The sequence below is a fragment of the Bubalus kerabau genome, chromosome 17, assembly GCF_029407905.1.
Source record: "Bubalus kerabau isolate K-KA32 ecotype Philippines breed swamp buffalo chromosome 17, PCC_UOA_SB_1v2, whole genome shotgun sequence".
Lineage (NCBI taxonomy): Eukaryota > Metazoa > Chordata > Mammalia > Artiodactyla > Bovidae > Bubalus > Bubalus kerabau.
The window spans coordinates 28,614,944-28,637,697 of NC_073640.1; the positions used below are offsets into that span (position 1 = coordinate 28,614,944).

Below are 22,754 nucleotides of genomic sequence, written 5' to 3' on the forward strand. Positions count from 1 at the left end.
AGAAACTGAGGCTCAGAGAGGACAAGTAACTTCCCCAAGGTTGCACAACCAGTAAGGGCCAGAGCAGATACCTGAATTCATCTGGAGTCAGAACTGAAGTCTCCTGCAGATTAAACATGCACCATCCCTTCTTGTTCCTCTCACAGGAGCTGAATTCCAGACCATTCATCAGTTCCACTGTTCATTCATTCATTCTTTCTCACATTCATTCATTAAGTCACTCAAGTGACTTCATATCAATATTCCCGAGCTCAGGTTTGGTGCCGGGGCAGGCTGATCCTGTCTGTCCCCCACATGCATACCTGCATCTGCCACACACTCAGGCCTCCACCTGAGAACATGAACTCCATTTATTACAAAAGACTGGGTTATCACATTGTACTATGAACAGTCACAGCCCCTGCCAGACCTCCAAGGTCCAGAGAGGCAGCCTGGATGGAGGCCCCTAACAGCTCTCCTTTGATACCCCCTCCCCCAGCAAGAAAGTCCTGGGTGGGTGGGGGCACCTGACTGGGCCTTGGAGTGGTCCTGTGTCTATAAAACCAAATAAGTCCAAGGACCCCAGGCATATATACTAATATATATATGACATATATATATATATAAAATATATATATAAAAAAAACGTAGGCCACGGCTTCCCTTCTATGGAGTGTCGGTAAGGCGGGACCACCAACGCCCACCATGGGAGAGAAGGAAGTTGTCTGTGGCAGGGACTGGGGTCTGCTCCCAGAGTCAGCACGGACAGCTGCATCAGTTCGAGTGGCTGGTCAGCCTGGGCACCCAGGGTTGGGGGGTGGCGCCCAGTCCTGCCTAGCCCTGGCAGGTCTAAGCCACCTGGATCTGCAGGTCCTCGTCCTCGTCCAGGTCGCTGGCTCCGTCCCCTGCCTCCTCGGCACCAAAGCGAGCACTGCGGATCTTCCCAAAGAGGGGGGCATTCTGCTGCTGTCGGCGGAGCCTGTGGGGCGGGGTGACAGGCGGGTCAGAGACGAGCCTGCTCCGCTGGTGCTGACAGCAGCTCAGCCTCCCCTAGCGCGTCCCGCTGCCAGGCACCAGACTGGGCCTTCCACAAACATCTCGTCTCACTTCATCCTTCCAGAAGCCCCCGAAGTGAGGGAGGTGCTCCTGTCACCCCCATTTTACAGACAGGGAAACTGAGGCACTAAGTCCCACAGACAGCAGCGAGCAGGGGCTGGGCTCTGAACTGGATGGCTGGCTCTGGAGTAGGGGGCATGGCTTGAAGAGGTGAAGCAGCCGGCTCAAGGTAACGCGGCTGGGATTTAAACCCAAGCCAGGCTCCAAAGCCCACAGGAAGAGAGTCCAGGGGTGGGGGTTCTGAGTCCCCTACATCCCTAATGTCAGTGAGAAAGCCCTCCATCCTTGTTCTTCCCCACATTAAAATTCCTAAAGCCAAAATTTACGAGGCAGACTTCTCTAAGAGCCGGTGGAGGAAATGCCCATCCCCCCTCCTCCCCGGCTCCCCGTGCCCACCCCCAGCGGAGTAGCCGCCTGGCTGCATCTTACTGGAAGGCATGAATTATTAACACGGCGGGGAGGGGCGCGGGCAGGGGCCTCCATTACTGCCTGGTGATTTAGTGAGCTGTCCCCGGAACATTAAAGCACAAAAAGTTGGGGAATAAGATGAGGCAGCGGTCCTGGGCAGCCCCACCCTCCCCATGGAAGCACTTGAGAGCCTGGGCAGAGCCAGCCTGCCTGCCCATTTCGGGAGTTTATGGCTCCCAAATGTGGCCAAGACTGCGGGAAGGCCCTGAGGCTAGGCGGCCTTGTGAGGGGTATGTGCTGGAGTGGCGGGGCGAAGGGAGGTGGGGAGGGGTGTGGAGTGGGCAGAGCTGGCCAGACACTGAGCTTGACTTGCACTCATGACTGGGCTCCTGCACGACACTTCATAGGCAACATCCCAAGCATCTGGGGAAACTGAGCCTTGGCTCCCCAGGTCACACAGCTATCAGGTCTGGCTCCACAGTCTGTGCTCTTAGCCACAGACACTCAGCACATATATAACAGTACATGCTCTGTAAATAAGGGCTCAGGTGGCAGACGGCCAGGGAGGCAATCTGACCTGACCACCCACCAGCTGTGTGGTGGTGAAAGGACTTAACCCTCTTGGTGCCTTAGTTTCCTCGTTTGCTGGCCCCCTGGGGGGAGAAAAAATTTTCCTTCCTGTCTCTCCTAGGAGCGTGGTTCTTAAAGCACAATGTTGTTGATCAATCGCTAAGTCGTTTCCGACTCTGCAACCCCATGGGCTGCAGCATGCCAGCTTTCCTTGTCCTTCACTCTCTCCTGGAGTTTGCTCAAACTCATGTCCATTGAGTTGGTGATGCTATCCAACCATGACACAATATCTGACCCCAATACTAAAGCTCCGCTACTATTTAGCATTTATCATGGGCCTGGTCCTTTTATAAGCACAAATCAGCTTATTTAATTCCCACAATCAAGAAGTAATAAAAACTGTTATCAATCTCATTTTACAGATGAGGAAACTCTGGAAAAAAAAAAAAAAGAGGTTAAGTAAGTGGCCCAAAATAACACAGCTACTTAGTGCAGAGCCAGAGTTCCCACCACCCAGGCAGTCTTGGCAGCAGAGACTGGGTGCTGTCTATTCCATGAAATAAGAGGATGGAAGTAAAGGCCTGGCCTGGCATAGGAAATCAGTCTCAGGTGGGAGCTTGTGAAATGGGGCGGGGCCTGGACTAGATGCTCTCTGACATACCCCAGCTCTAAGGGGAGTCCGGGGGAGAGAGCCACTCCTGGGGTGTTGGGATGGGGTGGGAGGCAGAGCATGCTGGGTGGGCCCCCAGACTTCCTGGTCCTCCCTCACTGAGGCGGATGGGTCCTGTCTGCAGCTGAGGGGTCCGGGCTGCCATTAGGGCTGGGATCCCACAGACCCCAGCTGGTCCAGAGTCACCTCAGCCTGGGGACCTTGCGGGCTGCTTGTCCTTCTCATCAGAGACTGCCCAGATCCACCCGCCCTCCCTGCTGCCCCGCGTTGGGCCTGACCTCTTTGGCTGCTCCCTCTATATCCGCTGGCTGCAAGACACAACTCCCAGGCTCCCAGCTGGTCTTACTTCCTGCACTCCCTTCCCTGGTTTCCGAGCCCTGGCCCTTCCTGCTTGGAGGGGACAGGATTCTGGCCCCAGGACGTCCGGATCTCTTCCTTCCCTGTCTTCCCCTCTAGGCCCATTCGGCTGGAGCCCCAACCCCGACCCTGGGCCTCCCTGGGCTGGAAGCGCCCCTGCCTGTTTGTGCGCCCCAGCTGGGAGTCCTCACTCCTGGGGCGGCACGCTGGGCCCACCTGGACTGCACGTGTTCCAGCTGCACTTGCAGGTTCTCGCTCTGCTCCGTCTGCTCATCCAGCGACCGCTGCAGCTTCCGCGCCTGGTTATGGGCCTCGTCCAACTGTGGGGGTGAACGGAGCCAAGAGTATAGGAGTTACCTTGGGTTGGGCCAACCTGCCCTGCTATCTGCTGAGGACCAGCCACTCCTGCCATTCCTCTGTGAGAACGATCCTCCTCGAGAGCAATCCCTGTCTCTCCTTTGAGGCCTAGACTGAGGCCCAGCTCCTCCAGGAGAACATCCCTTTTTTGCCTCTTCTTGCCTGTTGCCTCTCCCTTCCAAATCCACCCACACTCCAATGCCCCAAGCTACTGATCCATCCATCAACCCACCTACCCATATATTCCCATGAATCTGTTCATCTGACCATTCATCCATGGAAATATCCATCTGCCTATGGAGACACCCACCGACCCACTCACCAGCCATTGATCTATTCAGCCACCCATTCATACTACTTTTGTGTCCTTCCACTCTTCCAAACCCGTCTTCCCATCTACCCATCCTTCTGCCTTCTTTCCTTTGGTCCATTCACTCTTCCACCCACTGAAAGTCAGCTGTCTGTCCATCTTTCCACTATCCACTCAGTCATCCATCTTTCCACATATCCATTCATCCACCCATCTATCTACCTACCCCTTCATCCATTCATCCAACCACCCATCAGACATCTGTTGTTATGTCTCATCCATCTCTCCTCTCTCCCAACCATCTGTCCATCTATCCCCTCATCCATCTGTTCATCCATCCATGGAGTTATCCTGTCCCTTTAACCAACTCCACATCCACCCACTCACTCATTCATTAATCTACTCAACCACTCATCTACGTTATCTGTCCATTTCTCTTCCCATCTTCCTACCCACACACCACCTGTTACCCACCCACTCTCTCCTGAGTGCCTCCTGAGAGTCAGGCTTGTACCAGGCACAGGGAACCCAGCATGGAGCGACACAGGAGGGCCCTGCCACCCCCAGGGCCCCAGCCGAGGTCTGCAGGCTGGTGCTCACCTCGTCCTCAGCCTGGGCTAGCTCCTTCTTGAGCTCTTCCACTCGCAGCCGCAGCTTCTTCACCTCGGCCTCGTGCTGCTCCACCCGCCGGTTGGCGTGGGCCAGCTCCGCCACCTTCTCCTGGAACTGCTTCTTCAGTTTGCCATGCACGTGCTTGAGGTCGGCCAGCTCCTGCAGGGGAGCGGAGACGGAGGAGGGCTCATGCCGGGAAGTCCACGAGGTCAGGTGGTTCTGGGGGTACTGGGGTCCCTTCTCCCTGGAACCTCTCTGAGATGCCAACACTAGAGTCGGGTGAGGAGCTGGAGGCTAGAGGTGCCATCTAGTGAGGTGAGAAGGCCTGGGGGTGATGAGGGGAGAGGTGGGTGGAATTGCTGGCTCCATTCTGGACGTGGAACTCTGGGGTGCCTGCTGGAGATGACATGAGGTGTGCAGTAGGCTACTTGAGCTGAGTCTCGTTTTCTGGGGAGGGATAAAGTCAGGACTCTTTGATGTATCAAAATGGCATTAAAGCTCTGGGTCAGCTGAGGAGTGCGTTTTGGAAGCAAAGAGATCTGATGCCAGAGTGGCTGGGAAGATGAGCAGCCAGGAGAGGAGCTGTCCACACCTGAGCTCTGGGAGCTCTCTGAGCCCTCAGTCTTCACATTTGTGAAATGACCTCTTGAATCCATTCTTTGTTCCATGTCCACCAACCTCAGCCTGGTCCTGCCCTCCATCATCTCCTGCTGCCCCCAGGAATGGCCCAGACTCCTCATCCACTTGCCTTCTCATCCGTCTTCCACCCCGCAGCCAGTGAGCGCTCAGAGCCACAACTTGCTCACACCTACCTCTCACTTTTCAAAGGTGACTCAGGCCTCCTGCCTCACCTACCACATCCCTCTTACCTGCTCCCCTCCAGCCACACCAGCCTCCCTTGTTCCTCCAAAGCTCCAGGTCCCTGTCACCATGGGACATTCATTCACATCATTTTCCAAATTTCCTCCTGGAATCAGTCCACTGCCAGTCAACATCTACTCTCCCTGGAGACCTGGGCTTAAATGTCACTGCCTCAGAAAAACCTCCCCAGGACCTGGGCCTCAGCCAGGTCCCTGGGCATCCCCTCTTCTCTCTCCCTGCCACAGCCATGGAGCTGTGTGACCAGCATAAGTGTGTGACGGAGGGAGCAATGTCTATATCCCCCTCAGCTATCAGCTCCACGAGGGGCGGCCACATCCCTCCTGTCTGTTCACGGCTGTGTCCCCACCACCTAGAACAAGGCCTACACACAGCTGGAGCTCAATAAACATTTGGTGGACCAATAAAAGGGCTGTTGAAAGGATTAAGTGATGTTGTTGTGTTTAGTTGCTCAGTTGCGTCTGACTCTTTGTGATCCCATGGACTGTACCCTGCCAGGCTTCTCTGTCCATGGGATTTCCCAGGCAAGAATACTGGAATGGGTTGCCATTTCCTTCTCCAGGGGATCTTCCTGACCCAAGGATCAAACCTGCATCTCCTGCTTGGCAGGTGGATTCTTTACCACTACGTCGCCAAGTATTCTCCATAGCATGGGCAAAAAGCACCAGCAGGGAGCCTGGCCCACAGTGGTGCCCCACAAACCCAGCTATGATGGTGGTATCACTGAGCCTGGCCCACGGTGGGTGCCCAGGAGGAGCCGCTGCCAGGCAATCACCTCCTCGGTCTGTAGTCGTTACTTCAAGGGTCCCTGGCCCCCTGCAGCCTGGAGTTGGACGCCCAGGAGGTGGTCTGCCCTGGCCCTGGCTGCGGCCCCCTCACTACCCCACCTTGTTCTTCTCAAAGAGCGCAGCCTGGCTTGCCCGCAGGTCGCAGTCCAGTGCGCTGGCTGTCTGCCGCCGTCGCCGGGCCAGCGCCTCCTCCAGGTCCCCGACCTGCGCCCGCAGCTTCTTGTTCTCCCGCTCCAGACCCAGTTTCTCCGTCTCCAGCCGCTCCCGGCGACCCCACTCGGCAGCGTTCTCCGCCTGCAGCCGCTCCATCTGCAACAGGGCAGGACAGCGGGAGGGGTCCACAGGGAGGGGCACAGCACGGCCTGAGCAGGAGGTTCCCCCTCCCCACCTCCTCCGGCAGTTGTTTTGGCTCCAGGAAGCAAGTCCAGCTGCAGCAGCTATAATTAACCCAGGCTTATTTCACAGAGCACAGGGTGTGAGCAAGAGAGGCCCACCCCTTGCAGACTGGAGCACCCAGGGCTGTGGCTGGTTCCTGTCCTCCTGTGAGTGAATGACTGATGGAGGCAGGGCCCCCCGGGCGCCCCCAGACCCAAGGCCCTGCCGGTGGCCTCACCTCGCCCCTCAGCTCCGCCATCTTCCTGTCCATGCTGGAACGCGCACCCAGCTCATCCTCCAGGTCTTCGGACATGCGGCCCAGCTCGTCCTGGTGGGCCTCCTTCAGTATGCTGAGCTGTGTGATACAGCACAGGCTGGTTAGGTGAGGACCACCAGCTCCAGGGAGGGGTGGGCGCTGGTGCCGGAGGGCTCAGTAAGGAGCCTCACGTGGCGCCCAAATGGGCCACGGGGTATCCAGAACAGACTCTGAATCTGAATGCATCTGCCTCCTCCGACATCTCTCACCTTCTCCCTGATAATCATCCAGCCTCCCAGTGTCCATTCTTGGGTGCCCTCCTCCTGTCCCGTGACCTTCTCTCATAAACCCATTTTCCGCAACAGTAGCCCTTTTTTCTTAATCTTTAAAAAAAGATAAACCCAGGGGAATTCCCTGGTGGTGCAGTGGTTAGGACTCTGAGCTTCCACTGCAGGAGGCACAGGTTCCATCCCTGGTTGGGGAACTAAGATCCTATAAGTAGGCCACTCTGTGCAGCCAAAAAAATAAACTGATTAATTAAAAAAAGATACAGCCAATCATATCCCCAACCCCAGGTTCCCTAAGAACCAACCTGTCCCTATGGTCCCACAAAGCCATCTCCCCTCAACCGCATTGCCCACCCCCCTCCCCAGAGCTCCCTGAGCCTCCTCTCTAGTCCTCAAATGCACAAGTTCCTGTCCATTGCAGGCTTCACACTTGTGGTTCCCTCTGCTCGCTGCCCTCTTTCCGAGGTATCTTGAAGGGCTGACTTTTCTTACTCTCAGGTCTTGGCCTAAATGCCCTTTCCTCAGGGAGGTCTCTCCTGTCCTCCCTGCCTAGAATGGGTGCTTCTCCATCCCCCTACCTCCCCAAGAATGTGAGCACAGGAGACAGCATGTCTGTCTGCCCGCCTTTGTATCCGTGTATGGCCTGGGCACCCTCAGTGAACACTGGCTGAACACACCCAGGGGATCTGCCTGTGGGTGTGGGGCTGGTCACATCAGAATTGCCTGGGGTGATCTGAAATAGTACAGAGTCCCTGTTGTAGAGCAGGGAAAATTGTCAGAGGAATGCTCTTTGCAATGGCATGAATGAACCTTAAATATGCAATGTTGATGGAAAAAAAAACCCAGATACTAATGAGAATCTTTATAGTTATGTATCTGTAAAACTGCACAGTTGGATCCCACATTTCTTCAAATGATTACACAATTTGAAAAGATTAAAAAGACAGATTCCTGGACCTAAGCCCCAAAGATCTGACTCAGGAGAGTGAGGGCAGGGTCTGGGAAGCTTTATTTTAGGAGATTCCTTAAAGAGATTCTACTTAAAGACCAATCTTCCAGGGCAGTTTCAGGCTCCGGGGTCTGTGAGCCACCCACCTTTTGGAAAAGCAGGGTGGCTGCGCCCCCTGGTGGCCATCAGGGTGAGCACAGGGAAGCAGTAAGGGAAGCCCAGCCTGACCCCAGCATGCAGGAGTTCCCAAACTGCGGGGGTGGAATTTCCTCTCTGCCAGCTAGAGTCTCAGTTTCCTCATCTGTAAGATGGGGACACCAAGTGTGTTTCCTTGACTGCTGTGAGGCTCTAGCAAGATCTCATACCATGTGCCCAGTGAACATCCAGACTCCTTCTCTTGTCTTGGTCTACAAGGCCAGTGGGATCCCCTTGCAATCTCATCTCTCACTGACTACCCTCCAGCCACACTGGCCTCTATTTCTTGAACACACTATGCTTGTCTGGCCTCAGGACCTTTGCATTTCCTGTGCCCTCTGCCAGGAACTCTGCCCCCTGCCTCTTCTCAACGGTGGCTTCTAATCACTTTAGGTCTTGCCTTGTGTAACCTTCTTAGAGAGACCTTTCTATGACCCACCACCTCATCTCTCTGATTGTGTTTTGAATTTCACAGTTTCTGAATTTATCTACCTGGTTACTGTTGGCCTTCTCCCCACAACCCCTCCTCCACCTCCTGCCCCAGTCCACAGATCACCACATGGCATAGGGCTGGGGCTTGACAGTGAATGATAGAATTCCCCTCTTTCTCCCATTCCCACTGCTGAAATTCAATGACACAGTACTGCTTCCTCCAGGAAGCCCACCCTGGTCTCTGACACTCACTTGCTTGAGCATCTCCTGCTTGGTCTTGCTCAGTTCCTCGTACTTGATCTTCCACTGGCTGAGCTCTCCCTCCAGCTTCTCGATGTTCCTGCTCAGTGCCATTTTATCCCTGGGGAGGGGAGACGTGGGGGTGAGCCCACTGGGGCCCTCTGCTGAGTCCTCCTGCATAGTCCTCCAGTCCCTTCCAAGTCTAAGACCAAGGTGTTGTGAGAGGTAATCTGTTCTATGCCACTTCCCTGGCTTTTGGTGGTTTGCTGCGTGCTCCAGGCCTTAGCACCCCACTCTGTGGCAGGCAACCTGGTTATGCAATCTCCTGGAGCTCCACCCTCCACACAACTGTGGGAGTCCAGCCCCTGCTGTGGGGAGTGACTGGTTCTCCAGGGCACCAGGCCCTGGGCTCATCCATCAAATAATACCTCCACTCCCCCCATCTCTTTTATGCTGACTTGGCGTGAACACACAGCTCTGCAGTCGGAAAAGCTGGAAAACACTTTCCAGTGACTCTCTGAAGGAGGAGGGCCTTCTTGTCACCATCACTGGGTGGGAGTCCCATAAACTGCTCTCATGCCCCTCAGCCTTCACTCTGCCCTGAATGTGCAGGAGGCGCCGTGGGTATCTGGCCATATGTAATGTTTCCTGACCAACCCCCACACCACCCTGGCCTCCCATTCTGAGAGTTTAGTGTTACTTTACATTTCAGTTAGTACAACAGGTTGATTTTTGTTCACTGTGCTTAAACAGAAATGCAGCGTCTCAGTTCTGGAGGCTTCAAGTCCAAGACCAAGGTGTTGGTTCCACGCGAGGGTGGTGAGAGGACATCTGTCCTATACCTCTTTCCTGGCTTCTGGTGGCAATAGCTGGTGCTCCTTGGCTTGCAGGAGCATGGCCATGATCTCTGCTTCTACCTTCACAGGGGCACTGTGTTGATTTTTAAAAGATTTCTGTGTGTAGTTATCTTATACCATCTTTGTGTTTAATTTCTGGATGGAAAAGGGGGTGTTACTACATATTCACCATTATCAGGCAAAAATGACCAATCAAGGTCACTGGTGACCTCCAAGTCTTAAATCCACTGGTCAGTGCTCAGTCCTTTTCCGACCTGACCAGCTGACTGCTCCCTCATCCATGAAACGGTTCCTCCTGCTTCCGCTTCCCCCTCACTGGCTCCCTTCTCCTGTATCCTTTGCTGCTTCCTTCTTCCTCTGATTCTATAGCTGGTCGGCTCCAGAGCCCCATCCTTTGACCTCTGCCCTATCCACTCTCACCTGAGCTCATGGTTTTCAGTATCATCTATTCAATGATGACTCCTGAATTTCTACCTCCAGCCCAGACCTGTCTCGTGAACTCTATAGACTCATTCACATCCCCAAATGCCTTCCTGCTGAATCAAGCTCAACATGTCCAAAACCAAATTCCCAGCCTCCACCCCTCAGTCCCCTTATCCCTCCTTCCCTGCTTTGATTTTTGCCCATGGCACTCTCCCTGCACGATGGCAGGGATTGCTGGTCTCATGGATAACTGTATCCCCACCGAGCACAGTGCCTGACCCAGATCCCTGACACATATTAATTGAATTAATTTTAAAAAGCCTTCACATTGGGTCCTTGGGTACAGTACCACTGTTCTCAAGTTCCAAGAATCAATGGGACTCAAAGGGGAAGTCCCATTCCCTTTCATTGAGTCTCACCTTCTATGACATGGACTTTCATTCTGTGATTCCGAGGAGGCCCTGGTATGGCCTGGCCCGCCCCCTAGCCCCTGCCTGCCTCCCGGGACTCACTCTCGTTCCTTGAGCAGCACCTTCTGGGACTCATCCAGCCGTAGCCGCAGGGCGGTCAGCTTGGAGGCATCCTCCTCGACGGTGGTGTCCTCCCAGGGCAGGCGGCTGCGCTCCTGGCGGCCCGAGCTGCCACGTGGGGCCCCGGCCCCCGCGCTGCGCACCTCCCAGCAGCCCTCGGGCTCCTCTGGTCTGCTCTTCAGCAGGCTCTCCACCAGCTCCAGCTCCTGTGGGGACTCAGGCAGAGGTTGGACTAATGATCGCTGAGCCCTCACCCTCTTGGCCTTCATCATGGCCTTTCCCAGGTCCAGGGTCTGGCATCAGCTTGGTGGGTAACCGTGGGCAAGTCACACAGTCCTCTGGACGCCCGTTTCCTCTTCTGCTGCCTGTCTCTCCACCCCTGGAGAGGGAGGGCCACACCCTCCCCCTTCGCTGCTTAGAAATGCACAGAGTCAGCCACTCAGATTCCCTGAATCCTGGAAGATTCCCCAGAAAAGGTGGTAAGCTCTCTGCTGCTGGAAGTATGCAAATATTTGGTGAGACACTGATGAATGCAGAAGCAGGGATTCCTACAAGGAATAAGGACGAGATTCCCTCAAAAGGGATTCCTGCTCAAAGATCCCACTTTTCAGTGGGATCACCTGAAACATAAGTGACATGGTAAAAGATGCATTGACTTCCCTGGTGGCTCAGTGGTAAAGAATTTGCCTGCCAGTGCAGGAGACTCAGGTTCAATCCCTGGATTGGGAAGATCCCCTGGAAAAGGCAATGGCAACCCACTCCAGTATTCTTGCCTAGGAAATCCCATGGACAAGGAGCCTGGCGGGCTACAGTTCATGGGGTCACAAAAGAGTCAGACCACTGAACCACTAAACCACAATAATAAAAGATGCACAGGAAGGCGGCCTCTGAGAGCAGAACCAGCTCCCAGAGAGAAAGCAGTAAGGGTTGATTAACTCAACCCTGAGCCCTCTTCCTCCCTGTCAGGCTCCTCTTCCCCTCTGCCCTTGTCTGCCCCCTGGCCTGCCTCTGACCACAGATCCAAGATGCCCATGACCTCTGTCCCAGCCTGGCTTCTCCCACAGTCATTCCAGATGAGTTTGGACTGGTCCCTTCCTTGACTGACCTTCAGTTTCCCTATCAAGACTAGGACAATGGGCCTGAGGAGTGAAATTCTACTCCTCTTTTATCTCAGACTGTCCGGGTAGGGGCCTCTGAGGCCATCTGGTCCAAAGCTCCAATTCCCAACTGAGGAACCAGGGAGGGAAGAAGGGAATTGCTGAAGGGTCACCGAGCACAAACATGGCTGGGCTGGAAAACAAACTCAGGCTGCATCCTCTGAGCTCTTGCCGCGGAACCTGCTACCTCCTGGGGTGACTCATAACCAAACACGGAGAGGACAGGAACAGTGTCCGAGGCTGGCTGATATACAGAGGCTCATCCTCTGCCCCAAAGAAGAGCAAGGAATGTCACCTGCACCAGCCAGGCCCCGGCAAAGGGGGCTGCAGCCACCAGGAGGCAGCAGTGTCCACTCTAGCCCACAGGCAGGAGAGGGGAGAGGGCAGCTAAGGGGAGCTGGCCTGACTGGGCATGGAGCTGGGAGCAACCTGAGCCTGGACTCTGTCCCTAGACAGCCTTCAGGCGAGTCTTGCTTGTTCAGAGGAGGCTGCCCTCCGTACATATCATTAATGTTCCAGATGGCCTAATTATTATCACCATGGGCTGAGAAGTTCATCTGGGGTCAACTCCCAGCGACTCCAGTCACCAGCTGGGAGCCACTGGTAATTAACCTCTCAGCGCCTCAGTGTTTTCATTTGTAAAGTCAGTTATTTCCTGGGTTGCCCTGAGAATGAACTAGGTAGTGTGTATGCAGAGCCTAGCATTTTGTAAGGGTGCCCATGGAACGACGGAGGCTTTTCCCAGATTTACCAAGCACTCTCAGCCTCTCGCTATTTGCACAGAATTTCCATCACCTGTAATGCATTCCTGCACTTTTCACCATCAATTCCTCCTGCTGCTGCTGCTAAGTCGCTTCAGTCGTGTCCGACTCTGGGCGACCCCAGAGACGGCAGCCCACCAGGCTCCCCTGTCCCTGGAATTCTCCAGGCAAGAACACTGGAGTGAGTTGCCATTTCCTTCTCCAATGCATGAAAGTGGAAAGTGAAAGTGAAGTCGCTCAGTCGTGTCCAACTCTTTGCGACCCCATGTACTGCAGCCTACCAGGCTCCTCCATCCATGGGATTTTCCAGGCAAGAGTATTGGAGTGGGGTGCCATTGCCTTCTCCGTCAATTCCTCCTATCTCAGCTTAAACGGGACCGCTTCTAGAAAAGCTTCGGTGAAGCTCCCTCCTCAGAGCCTGGCTCAGGTGCCTCCTTCTGTGCTCCCATTGCCCTGACACTCCCTACCCCCAATCCCTCAGCTTTGATAGACACCTGTTAAAATGTTTACTCCGTTCTCTAAATTGAATAAATGAACGGATTCAGCTCTGCGACTAATGGATGCCTTTGAGGTAAGTTCTTATAACTTGCTCCTGCTCAGAGAGGATGATTTGTTGGTTTTGTTGATTACTGAGGGTCGGACACGACTGAGCGACTTCACTTTCACTTTTCACTTTCATGCATTGGAGAAGGAAATGGCAACCCACTCCAGTGTTCTTGCCTGGAGAATCCCAGGGACGGGGGAGCCTGGTGGGCTGCCGTCTATGGGGTCGCACAGAGTCGGACACGACTGAAGTGACTTAGCAGCAGCAGCAGCAGGTATGGGAGCGGCGGGACCACCATAATCAGGGACACTCTGCCCTTGGGGTCTGTGGGAGGAAGGTAACCTGGGGCCCTGCAGGGCAGAGCCTGAAACCCAGAAGGTGTGATACCTACCCACATGCCAGTGAGAGAGTCATTTCCTAGGCAGGTTGATAAGAAATCTAGGGGTCCCCAAGGAGAGAGGGGTCTCCAAATGGAGGAAATAGCCTGCAAGTGTCAGACATTTTTATCTCTCTTAAGCGACAGGAGAAAACAAACTAGCAATACTTTTTTCCTTCTCTATACAAATTTAAAGAGAGGTTTCTCTTAAAATACTGTGTTGCCATAATGACACCTGGTTTCGCCTGAAGTTAGCTATTCTTGAGCCTAGAGATAACCAATGCCTTTTTCTTATGGAAATGTTTGTCTTAAGCTATGCTAATGTACTATGCCTTTACCCCAAACTCTGTCTCCAAGTCGGTTCCGCCTCTTGGCCCAAAACCTACTTGACAAACCAGTATGTTATACTCAGATATTGTTCCCCTAATCTATGTAAATGAAAATATTTGTATGGTGGTCTGCCCTTCTTTAAGATTCAAGTTAATCATTTTATGGCCCAGGATAAACCATTTGGTGCCATTCTGAATTTTAAGACATTCCTTTCTTTCATTAACAGACTGCTAGTGACTATATAACATCCAGTTGAAGACAAGCAGGGGGGTACTCTTTCTGCCCCCTTCTGATGCCTATGTCAGAAGCTTTCTCTATCTCCTTTATACTTTAATAAAACTTTATTACACAAAAGCTCTGAGCGATCAAGCCTCGTCTCTGGCCCCGGATTGAATTCTTCTCCTCTGGGGGCCAAGAATCCCGGTGTATTCGCGTGATTCAACAACAACCTTTCACCAGGACCTTACTTCCCTTTCTGAGCCCTACAGCCACCGCTCCTGCCCGGGTCAATCAGCCCCTCCCACTTCCGGACCCCAGCGCGAAGGCTCCGCCCAGAAGCCCCGCCCCTCGCCGCGCACCTGGCTGCCCTGCGGTCTCTCGCATCCTGATCCCACGTCGCGCACCGGCACCGGCTCCTGTTCCCTTTCTGGCTCCGTCTCGGGCCCATCGGGCGTCCTGTCCACGCCTCCCCGGGCGCCCCGCAGCCGCGCCAGCTCGCGGCCCCGCGCCTCGCTCTCGCCCTGCGCTTCTTGGCGCTCGCGCCGAGCCCCCGCCAGCTCCTTGGTGAGCGCGTCGAGGCGCTGGCGCAGCTGACGCACCTCCTCGCGCGCGCGGTTGCGCTCGGCGCGCACCTTGCTCCACTTTTCGCGCCAATTGGCGGTGCAGTCTGACCACCAGCGCATGGTCTTCTCCATCTGCGCCGCCCGCGCGCGCGCCTCCTCCAGCTCCCGCAGCCGCAGCTCCTCACGGCTCTCCCAGTCCCCGTCGGCCAGCAGTGCGGGCGTGGGCGGCAGTGGCAGCGCCGGTGGCGGCCCTGGCGAGGGCGTGCCACTGGGAGGCGTGGGCGGAAGCGAGTCGGCCGGCCCCATGCGCTCAGGCGACGGGCTGCCCAGGATGGTCAGGAGGCTGCCCTTGGACAGCTGCGGGGACTCGGCCAGCCGGGGGCTCGGCCCGTGGCTCATGGCGTGGCCGCGGGGGCGGGCGGGCTCGTGGGTGTTGGGCTGGAAGTCCCGGACTCAGAGGCAGCGCGGGGGACGCGTAGCAGATGCGATACCACTGTGCATGATGGCCACTGCTACTGGCTGCTCTCCGGGCTATGGGGAGGGGTCGCTCCCTCCGACCTGTGGGAGAACACAACCATTATTTGGAGGTGGCCACCAACCGCCCATATCCTTAAGCTCAGCCATGGGAAGCGAAGGGAACAGCACGACCGGTAGAAGGAACAGCATGGGCAAAGGTGGAAGGAGTGCAACTGGTCGCCTCCAGGAGCCCCAGTGAGGCTGGAATGGTGAGCCAGGGCCTGCAGCCGCTTCCTCACGGGCCTCCAGATAACCCCCTTGAGTCGCTTCACCCTGGAGCAGCCACGGATGATCTGAAACCTTGATCTGCTGTCCCTGACCTTCAGGTCCCATCTCACACATTGAATGTCTTATACTGCTCTCCACCCGGAATGCTATGTGCTTCCATGCTGGCCCTGCTGCCAGGAGTCCCTCCCACCCTTTTCCTGCGCTGGGCTGACTCTTCCCATTCTTAAAACTTACCTGAAATAGCATCTTCTCCAAGAGGTTTTCCAGGACCCCTTCAGGCCAGGTGGTCAGCCCCTGCCCAGGTCTCCACCAGCCAGCCTCACTGTACTATTTTTCTGTGTCCCTGCGAGCACCCCATCTTCACCCCAGGCTATGAGTTTGCTGAGGGCAGGGGATGGCTGGCTGTTGGTCTTTGTCCCAGCACATGATGACAATAATAATGACATTTATGGAGGGCCAACTACAGGCCATGCCTATGTGAGCTATCCTCTCAACAGACTCGAGGGCAACTATAGACATTTACTGAAGAGGAAAGGGAGACTCAGCAAAAGTAAGCCCTGGAGTTGATCCAGATACACCATCCAGAAGTCCAAACACTGGCGTGGGTTTGGTGAATACATGCATGTGCTGGTGGTATGATGGAAGTAAGCTGGGGTCTAGATGGGGGTGCAGTGTGGTGAGGTGTCCCCCCATGCCGACCACTGAGCTCTGCTGTTCATTGGCCACATCCCTTTTAAAATAAGTGAGACACATGCCCACTCTGTCCCCAGCCTGCCACACTCTCCCTCAGAGTGGCTTCATGCTGACCACCAACAGCTCCTTGGGCTATCTCATACTTCCTTCCCCATTCAGCTGGGCCTGACCCTCAGAGCCTCACTGCAGCCCCTGAGACCTGCCCTGATCGCTATTCCTTCCTTTTCTGGGTGACCCATCAGGGCACTGCTGGTGGGACTCTCAGCATACTGGAAGAGTGTCCCAATACTGTCTGGCTGTGTCCCTTCATCACCCTTTTCCAGCCTCTAAGTCCCCCACTCGGCAGCACATCTAATGTCACAGTTTGTGGTAAAAAGAGGAGCTGTCAGGCTGGCACTCCCTCCTTGTCCTGCCTTTAGCCCCACAGCTACCTCCTCTCTGCCCTGAAGAGGATGGGGGCTCTCCCACCTTGGGTCAGAGGCCCCCCCATCCAGCTTCTCCCACCCCAGCCAGTGATCCCCCTCCAAGGAGCCTGCTCCCTGCTGAAGTCTCTCCTGGCACTTTCACCTCCCTTCTCTGTCTCCTCCCTTTCCAGGCCCATCCAGAGTGGGCCATGCTTGCTGTCTCCCCACCGTGTACCTTCCTCGCCCTCTCTCATCAAGCCTTACCAGCCTGGCCTCCAGGCCCCCCGCCCTACCCTCTGGGCATGTCTCAACTCTCGCAGGTATGCCCTCTCTAGCTCTGGGCACCTTCCAGCCCTCCTTTCTTGCACCTCTCCTTCCCAGGATGTTCTCCGGGTTTTCCTCCTATTCTCCAGCGGTCCCCCATTAGCCTCCCTGGTTGGCAACCTGGGCTCATCCCTGCAGTGCTGGCGTCACCCCAGTCCTGGCCGCCTTCTTCTTCCTGGCTGCCCCTGCCTGAGCCATCTCTCCACGTCCGCAGTAACCTCCAGTCTCTCTCCCAGCCTGGGCTGCTCTCCAGAACCACTCACATGTCCCTCAGACAACTCAGACTCAGCTTGGTCAAATGGGACTCCCTGTCTCCATTCCCCCCACAACCGGAGCCTCCTTCTGGATGCCCTCTCTGGGAGAAGAGTGCTTCTTTACTTCTTCACACTGTGGGGAATATCCTGGAATTGGCTTTCTCTCCACCTCCAAGTCCAGTCAGTCTGTCTGCCACCCATCACGGGGATCCTCCTACCTTCTTCGTCCTCAACCACTAACCTGTCAGGCCACCACCATCATTTCCCACTGGGGAGACCGCAGCCACCACTCTCCTTGTCCCATCCCCCTGTCCCCTTTTGCCTCCTTCAAATCCATCCTCAAGAGCAGCAGCCAGAGTGAGTTTTTAAAAACACAAACCGGATCGTGCCACTGGCCACCACCTTTGTCACTACCAGTAGCTGCGACCCCTCCCCTCTCTACAGTCAATTCCAAACTCACTCTCTCAAAGGCTCCAACACCAAAAACTCATCGATTCCCTGACTTGTTCACGGTCCCCACTGCCCACCCTGTTCCTTCTCTCCTTGCTACACCCACCCAAATGCCCTCAGTGTTCCAGCTACCTCACTTGTTCTTGTCTCTCCAGGCAGTGCCGCCTCTGGTTGCTTCCACTGCTCTGCTGCTCTTGCCTTCACCCGTATAACCAGGCATCACAGGTTTTCCACCACTGTGGACCAGTGCTCATTTAAATTCATGACTCTTACAGTCACAGTTCCTTAGCACGGCTCAGTGATCCTACTATTGGACGGGCCAAAAAGTTTATTTCAGTTTTTTCCCCTAAGATGTTATGGAAAAACCAGAATGAAACTTTTGGCCATTCAAATATATTTCTCCAGCGCGTTTGCCCTTAGTTTATTGTCTGTCTTCCTTCACCAGGCACCAGCTCTAGTCCCTGCTCTGTCATCAACCTCATCTAAATCACTGCCCCATATTGGGCCTGTTTCTCCCCTGGTAGAACTGGAGTGAGGGGTGAGGGAGGCCAGTGCTTCTAGAGCAAGAAGTCCTTCAGATTCACCTGGACATTTGCTTAAAATGCAGTTCCTGGACCTCACTCCTCAGAGAATCATGTTCAGTAGGTGTGGGACCGGAGATTTGCATTTTAACCATCCAACTGTGGGATATTTTGAGTAAGTGGTGATGCCGTGTCACCACCCATAGTTCCGTATGTACAAACATGTCTATCTCAACCCCAGTAACACCTGCACAGACTAGGTTATGCCCCAGACACAGCCCTCTGGGCTTAGGTTCCAGTTCCCTGTACACCCGACTCCCCAAGCGATCCCTGGAAGGCTGAGTACCCACTGTGACTCTGTCTTTCCACCTGTGCAATGAGGTGACTGGCCTAGATCCCACGTGCATTCACAGACATGCGCACACCCAGACACACAAGCAACCCCATACATGTAAATATAGATAAAGACGTGGGCAGGCACGCACATACACGGAGGTGGCCCCATAGGCACACACAACAACTATATATATGTTCAGAGAGATGCTTCCTTGTAGATACAGAGTCACAGACACACCTGAAGACATACATATGCCCACACGGATACACATAGAGACACGCAAAGATACATACTCATCCCTGAGACAGACAAATGCACACACGCATAGATACACACACACGAACACATATACGGACACTCGCAGCCCTCCTCTCCCCAGTTTCCTGGCCCAGCTCCACATAGAGAAGCTCTTGGAAAAGAAAAACAATGTGAGAGCCTGCGGGGGAGGGGAAGGAGGCAGGAAATCTGAGTGCCAGTCCGGTGGCCTCGCCAGAAGCCAGAGCTGTGCTGGGAATGGGGGTTGGTGAGGCGGGGGTCCCTGGGGCCTGGCCCTGGTCCCTGCTGGGCCCTTCCTGCAGCCCCTAAACCGAGAGGGCGGCAGGGAGGGGGCTGCTGCCACATCCTCTCTGCCTGGGGGAGCTGCCAGGCCTGAATGGGGCTTGGCGGGGAGGGGTGGCCTGCTCCTTCCAGGAATCCCAAGCCTGTCGTGCAGGGCCAGGGCAGGCGCCACCCAGGCCCCTAATGGCTTCCAGGCACCCACGCTCAAGGGAGGGGGTGGGGAGGAGTGGGGGTCAGAGGGGCTCTGGACGGGCCTCCTGCCTTTCTTCCTGCAGGCCCAGGTCCCCTGAAGGGTGTGTGTGCACACATGTATAAATGGATGGGGGTTGGGGGGGTCCCAAGGTTAGTTTTCTGGAGAAGCCCACCCCTGGACACACCAGGAACCCTGCGTACACACTCAAGGGCAGCTTGTCTCTGCCTAGCAATGCTTCCCCCTCACCCCTACCCCCACCCCACTGACATAACACAGCCTTAGGGGCAGACACACACACATCAAGCCTTGGTAACATACACACTCACCAAGAGAGACGCCACATGGAGGTTCAGCTGGCAGTTGTAGAGACTGGCTCCCACTGCCTACCCCGCCTGCCCTTTGTCACCAGGATCAGCGTCTTCCTCCCCTGGGATGTGAGTATGTGTGTGGGGTGGCCTCCTGATTCCTGCAGGGTGTCACCACTCCCCATGGAGCAGGTGGAGGAGGGACCAGCCTCCACAGGCCCAGAAAGTCCTTCCCACTCACCCTCCCCTCTCCTGTGCCCACCCCCCACCCCCAGCACCAGCCAGACGGGTCTATTCCTGCTCAAACCCTCAGGATCTCTGCTCAGCCTGATCCCCTACTTGGGATGCCCCGCTCAGACTCCGAAACCCCACCCATCCTTCAGGCTCAGTTCCACAACCTCCCTCCCGGAAGTGCCTTGGTCTCCCCAGCCCCACTCTGCCAGGGGAGTATATCCCCACAACCTTCCAGAACCAGACCTGGCCAGCTGCCCTCTCTCCTCTTGCAGTTCAGGCCTCCCCCAACCCAGGCAGGACACTTGTGCCACCCGGAGCCACTAGCACAGGCCCTGCACACAGGATGTGATCAAAGTTGGCTGGTGGGGTGGAGAGCAGAAAGCAGAACCATGGCTTCACATCCCCTTAACTGGGTAGCAGAGCCACCTGGGAAGGCTTCCCATGTGGCACTAGTGGTAAAGAACCCACCTGCCAATGCAGGAGATATAAAAGATGTGAGTTTGATCTCTGGGTTGGGAAGATCCCCTGGAGGAGGGCATGGCAACCCACTCCAGTATTCATGCCTGGAGTATCCCAAGGACAGAGGAGCATGGTGGGCTTTGTACAGCCTATAGGGTTGCAAAGAGTAGGACACCACTGAAGTGACTTAGCAAGCATGCACAGGTCCACATGGGACTCAAGAGCTCCTGAACCCCAGCCCCACAGTCATCCTCACTGCTCCAGGCAGCTGCTGGCCAGGACAGAAGAATGTTTTGACTGGATGTTTGCCTCAGGCAAGGCCTTCATCAGCCTCGTCTAGACAAAGTGACCAGTGGCTCCTTGCTTCTAGTGGACCTGTTTGGAATGTTCTTTCTCCTTTCTCTAGCAGTACCTCCTACACATCCTTTAGGACCTACCTCTGGGTAACGATCCCCTGGGTAGCCTTCCCCAACCTCATACAAAGAGTATGTTAGTGCTCCCAACATGGCACCTCCTTGTTCTTCAGCAGTGGCCGCACTGAGAAACCACAAGGGCATCCTGGACTCACTGGCTGTCAGCACAGGGCCCAGCATACAGCAAATGCTGCATTAATGCTTCCCAGGCTGATGGGTAGAAGATGGACAGCTAGGGGTTCTCTGTAATCGGGGAGGGTTGCACCATTCTAAGGATCAGGAGTCACTTTAGGGTCAGGCTCTGAGACAGGTAGGTGTCAAAGCCTGTAGCCAAGGTCAAAGTCAGAGGTCATCTCATGGCCAGGTCAAGGATCAGGCCTCTTACCTGAGGGAGTCTAACTGACTTGCAGGGGGACAAGTTTATTTTGTCCTTACCGTGTTTTGATGGCTCATACCTAGTGAGAAGAGTAAGCAGTGCTGAGGCCTAGATGGGGCCCAGCTTAGGGGGCTGGGGTGGGTGTGGGGTGGGATGGGATGGCCCAACTCCTCCCTCCAGCTCAGAAACCCTCTATAACCTCCCAGAACCTTTCAGGTGGGGCTGTGGGGCTGGCCTGTGGCCACAGGCCTGGCTGTGGGCAGGGAGCAGAGCCCAGCAGGAAACCACAGAGGACAGCCTGATTGGATAAGTGCAGGGCCCAAGGCTGGTCAGCCCACAAACTGTGGGCGCTTGTCCCTCTGACCTGTCACCCGTGCTCCCATCACTGGACCTCCAGGAGAGGACAGGGAGGCAAGCTGAGCCTGCAGGCTGAACCTGAGCCCTGGTGGGTAGGCACCCCTAATCTGTTCCCAGGTACCTCCATCTCAGACAGAGAAGCCAAAGATATCCTGGACCACTAATCAGAACTCCTTTTTTACAAATGGGCCACCTGAGATCCAGAGGTACAGCTATTGGTCCACATCAAGGATCAGCAGCAAAACTGGGTGTGTGTTGGCGGGTGGGGGGGTGGGTGGGGTCGCTGGTTTGCTGGGATTGGATGCCTCCCCTCCTGGGTCCTGATTACCTGAGGGGCAAGGTGTTCCTGGGACCACCTACACTATGGGGTCCTCAGTCATCAGGCCAAGCACAGCTGGGAGAGGATGGGAGGTTTTCATGGGGTGGACCCCAGCCCCGGGGCTCTGAGCAACTCCTTGAACTATACACTCTAGTACAGCGGACTTCTCAGGAGCCCCAATTGTACCTCTGTGATGCTGTTTGATACCTGCAAGGCCATGCCCTCTCTGATGCTGTTTTCTTACTTGTAAGATGGAGAGAGGCATTAACAAGATACCTAAAAGCTTTGTCTAAACAGTGGGCAGAATCTGTGCCAACACGAAGTAATCCTACCTCCCCAACAACCCTACATAACCTACACTTAAGACAGAGAAACTGAAGCCCCGGTGGGGAAGGAGGCTTGCAGGACATCACCAGTTCTCACAATCGTAATAGTGGGACAACGGAGGCCCACTCCCTTCTCATGACACTAAGCCGTCACTCCACCTGTCCCAACTCCTTCCAGAAATTCCCTTTCTGGCCTCCCACGACCAAGAGTCGCCTAAATCCTCACTTCCTCTCCCCTTCCTCAGCACATCTGCGGCGGGATGAGGGAGGAGGGTCTCCCGGCCAAGCGAGACGCGGTCCCGCCCACCCCGCCGCGCGGCCCCCCATTGGCAGCCACCAGGGGCGCCGTGCTCCGATTGGCCCGCGCCGCCCGTCCGTCCCGCATTCGCCATGGTGACCACGTTGGGTCCCCCGGGAGAGGTCCAAATTTCGCCCCCGCCCGCTGCCGCCGCCCCCCTGGGGTCTGGCCCCCGCCCGCAGCTTTTCAAGGGCGGCCCTGCCCTCCCCCCTCCCCCAACTCCCGAAGCCCCATCACTCCTGAGGCTGGGGCTCCGGAGGTAGGGGAGCCCGCGGAGGGGGCTAGGAAGTTCTGCTCGGAGTTTGGGGGTTGCTGCGGACGCGGGAGCTCCCGCTGCTCCTCTTCCAGCACGCCCTCCAACTTAACCCCTTCCCTCCCGCTGAAGGTTCGCGGCCTGGAGGGAGTTCCCGGGACGCGGTGGCTTTCGGCCCCCTGCACTACCGCCCCCGCTCACCTCGGCCGGCGACCAGCGGGCTCCGGACGTCCGATCCGCCGCGGCTGGGCGGAGCGGGCACGGGGCTTGCTGCGGCCGCCGCCGGGAGGGCCGAGGGAGGGCCGCGGAGTCTCCTCCTCCCTCCCGGGGGGAGGGGAGAGAAAGGAATCGGCGGGGCGGGGGCGGTGGGGCCCGGGCGGGTTGCGGCCCCACTCT

General features: G+C 55.8%; 2 protein-coding genes across 3 annotated transcripts in view; both read right to left on the reverse strand.

Annotated features, from left to right (window-relative positions):
- The window catches only part of PSME3IP1 (proteasome activator subunit 3 interacting protein 1), a 348,568-nt gene extending 335,794 nt beyond the window's left edge, over positions 1-12,774 (reverse strand). Inside the window, exon 1 of the mRNA XM_055553909.1 lies at positions 12,770-12,774. The gene's annotated coding sequence lies outside the window, so the exon portion shown is untranslated. The remainder of the gene's footprint in view (positions 1-12,769) is intronic.
- On the reverse strand, positions 333-22,673 carry CCDC102A (coiled-coil domain containing 102A). 2 transcript variants are annotated; one of them, XM_055553887.1, is made up of 9 exons: positions 22,560-22,673; positions 14,337-15,098; positions 10,573-10,796; positions 8,793-8,901; positions 6,660-6,776; positions 6,146-6,355; positions 4,368-4,538; positions 3,317-3,420; positions 333-958 (listed from the first exon to the last, which is right to left on the reverse strand). In XM_055553887.1, exons 2-9 carry the CDS (start codon positions 14,937-14,939, stop codon positions 829-831), a joined length of 1,668 nt encoding a protein of 555 aa, XP_055409862.1. In that variant the 5' UTR covers positions 14,940-15,098; positions 22,560-22,673; the 3' UTR covers positions 333-828. The 2 variants fall into 2 exon arrangements, with proteins under 2 accessions (XP_055409862.1, XP_055409863.1); XM_055553888.1 differs by lacking the exon at positions 333-958 and adding an exon at positions 2,418-2,506.
- Positions 22,674-22,754: the final 81 nt, after the last annotated feature.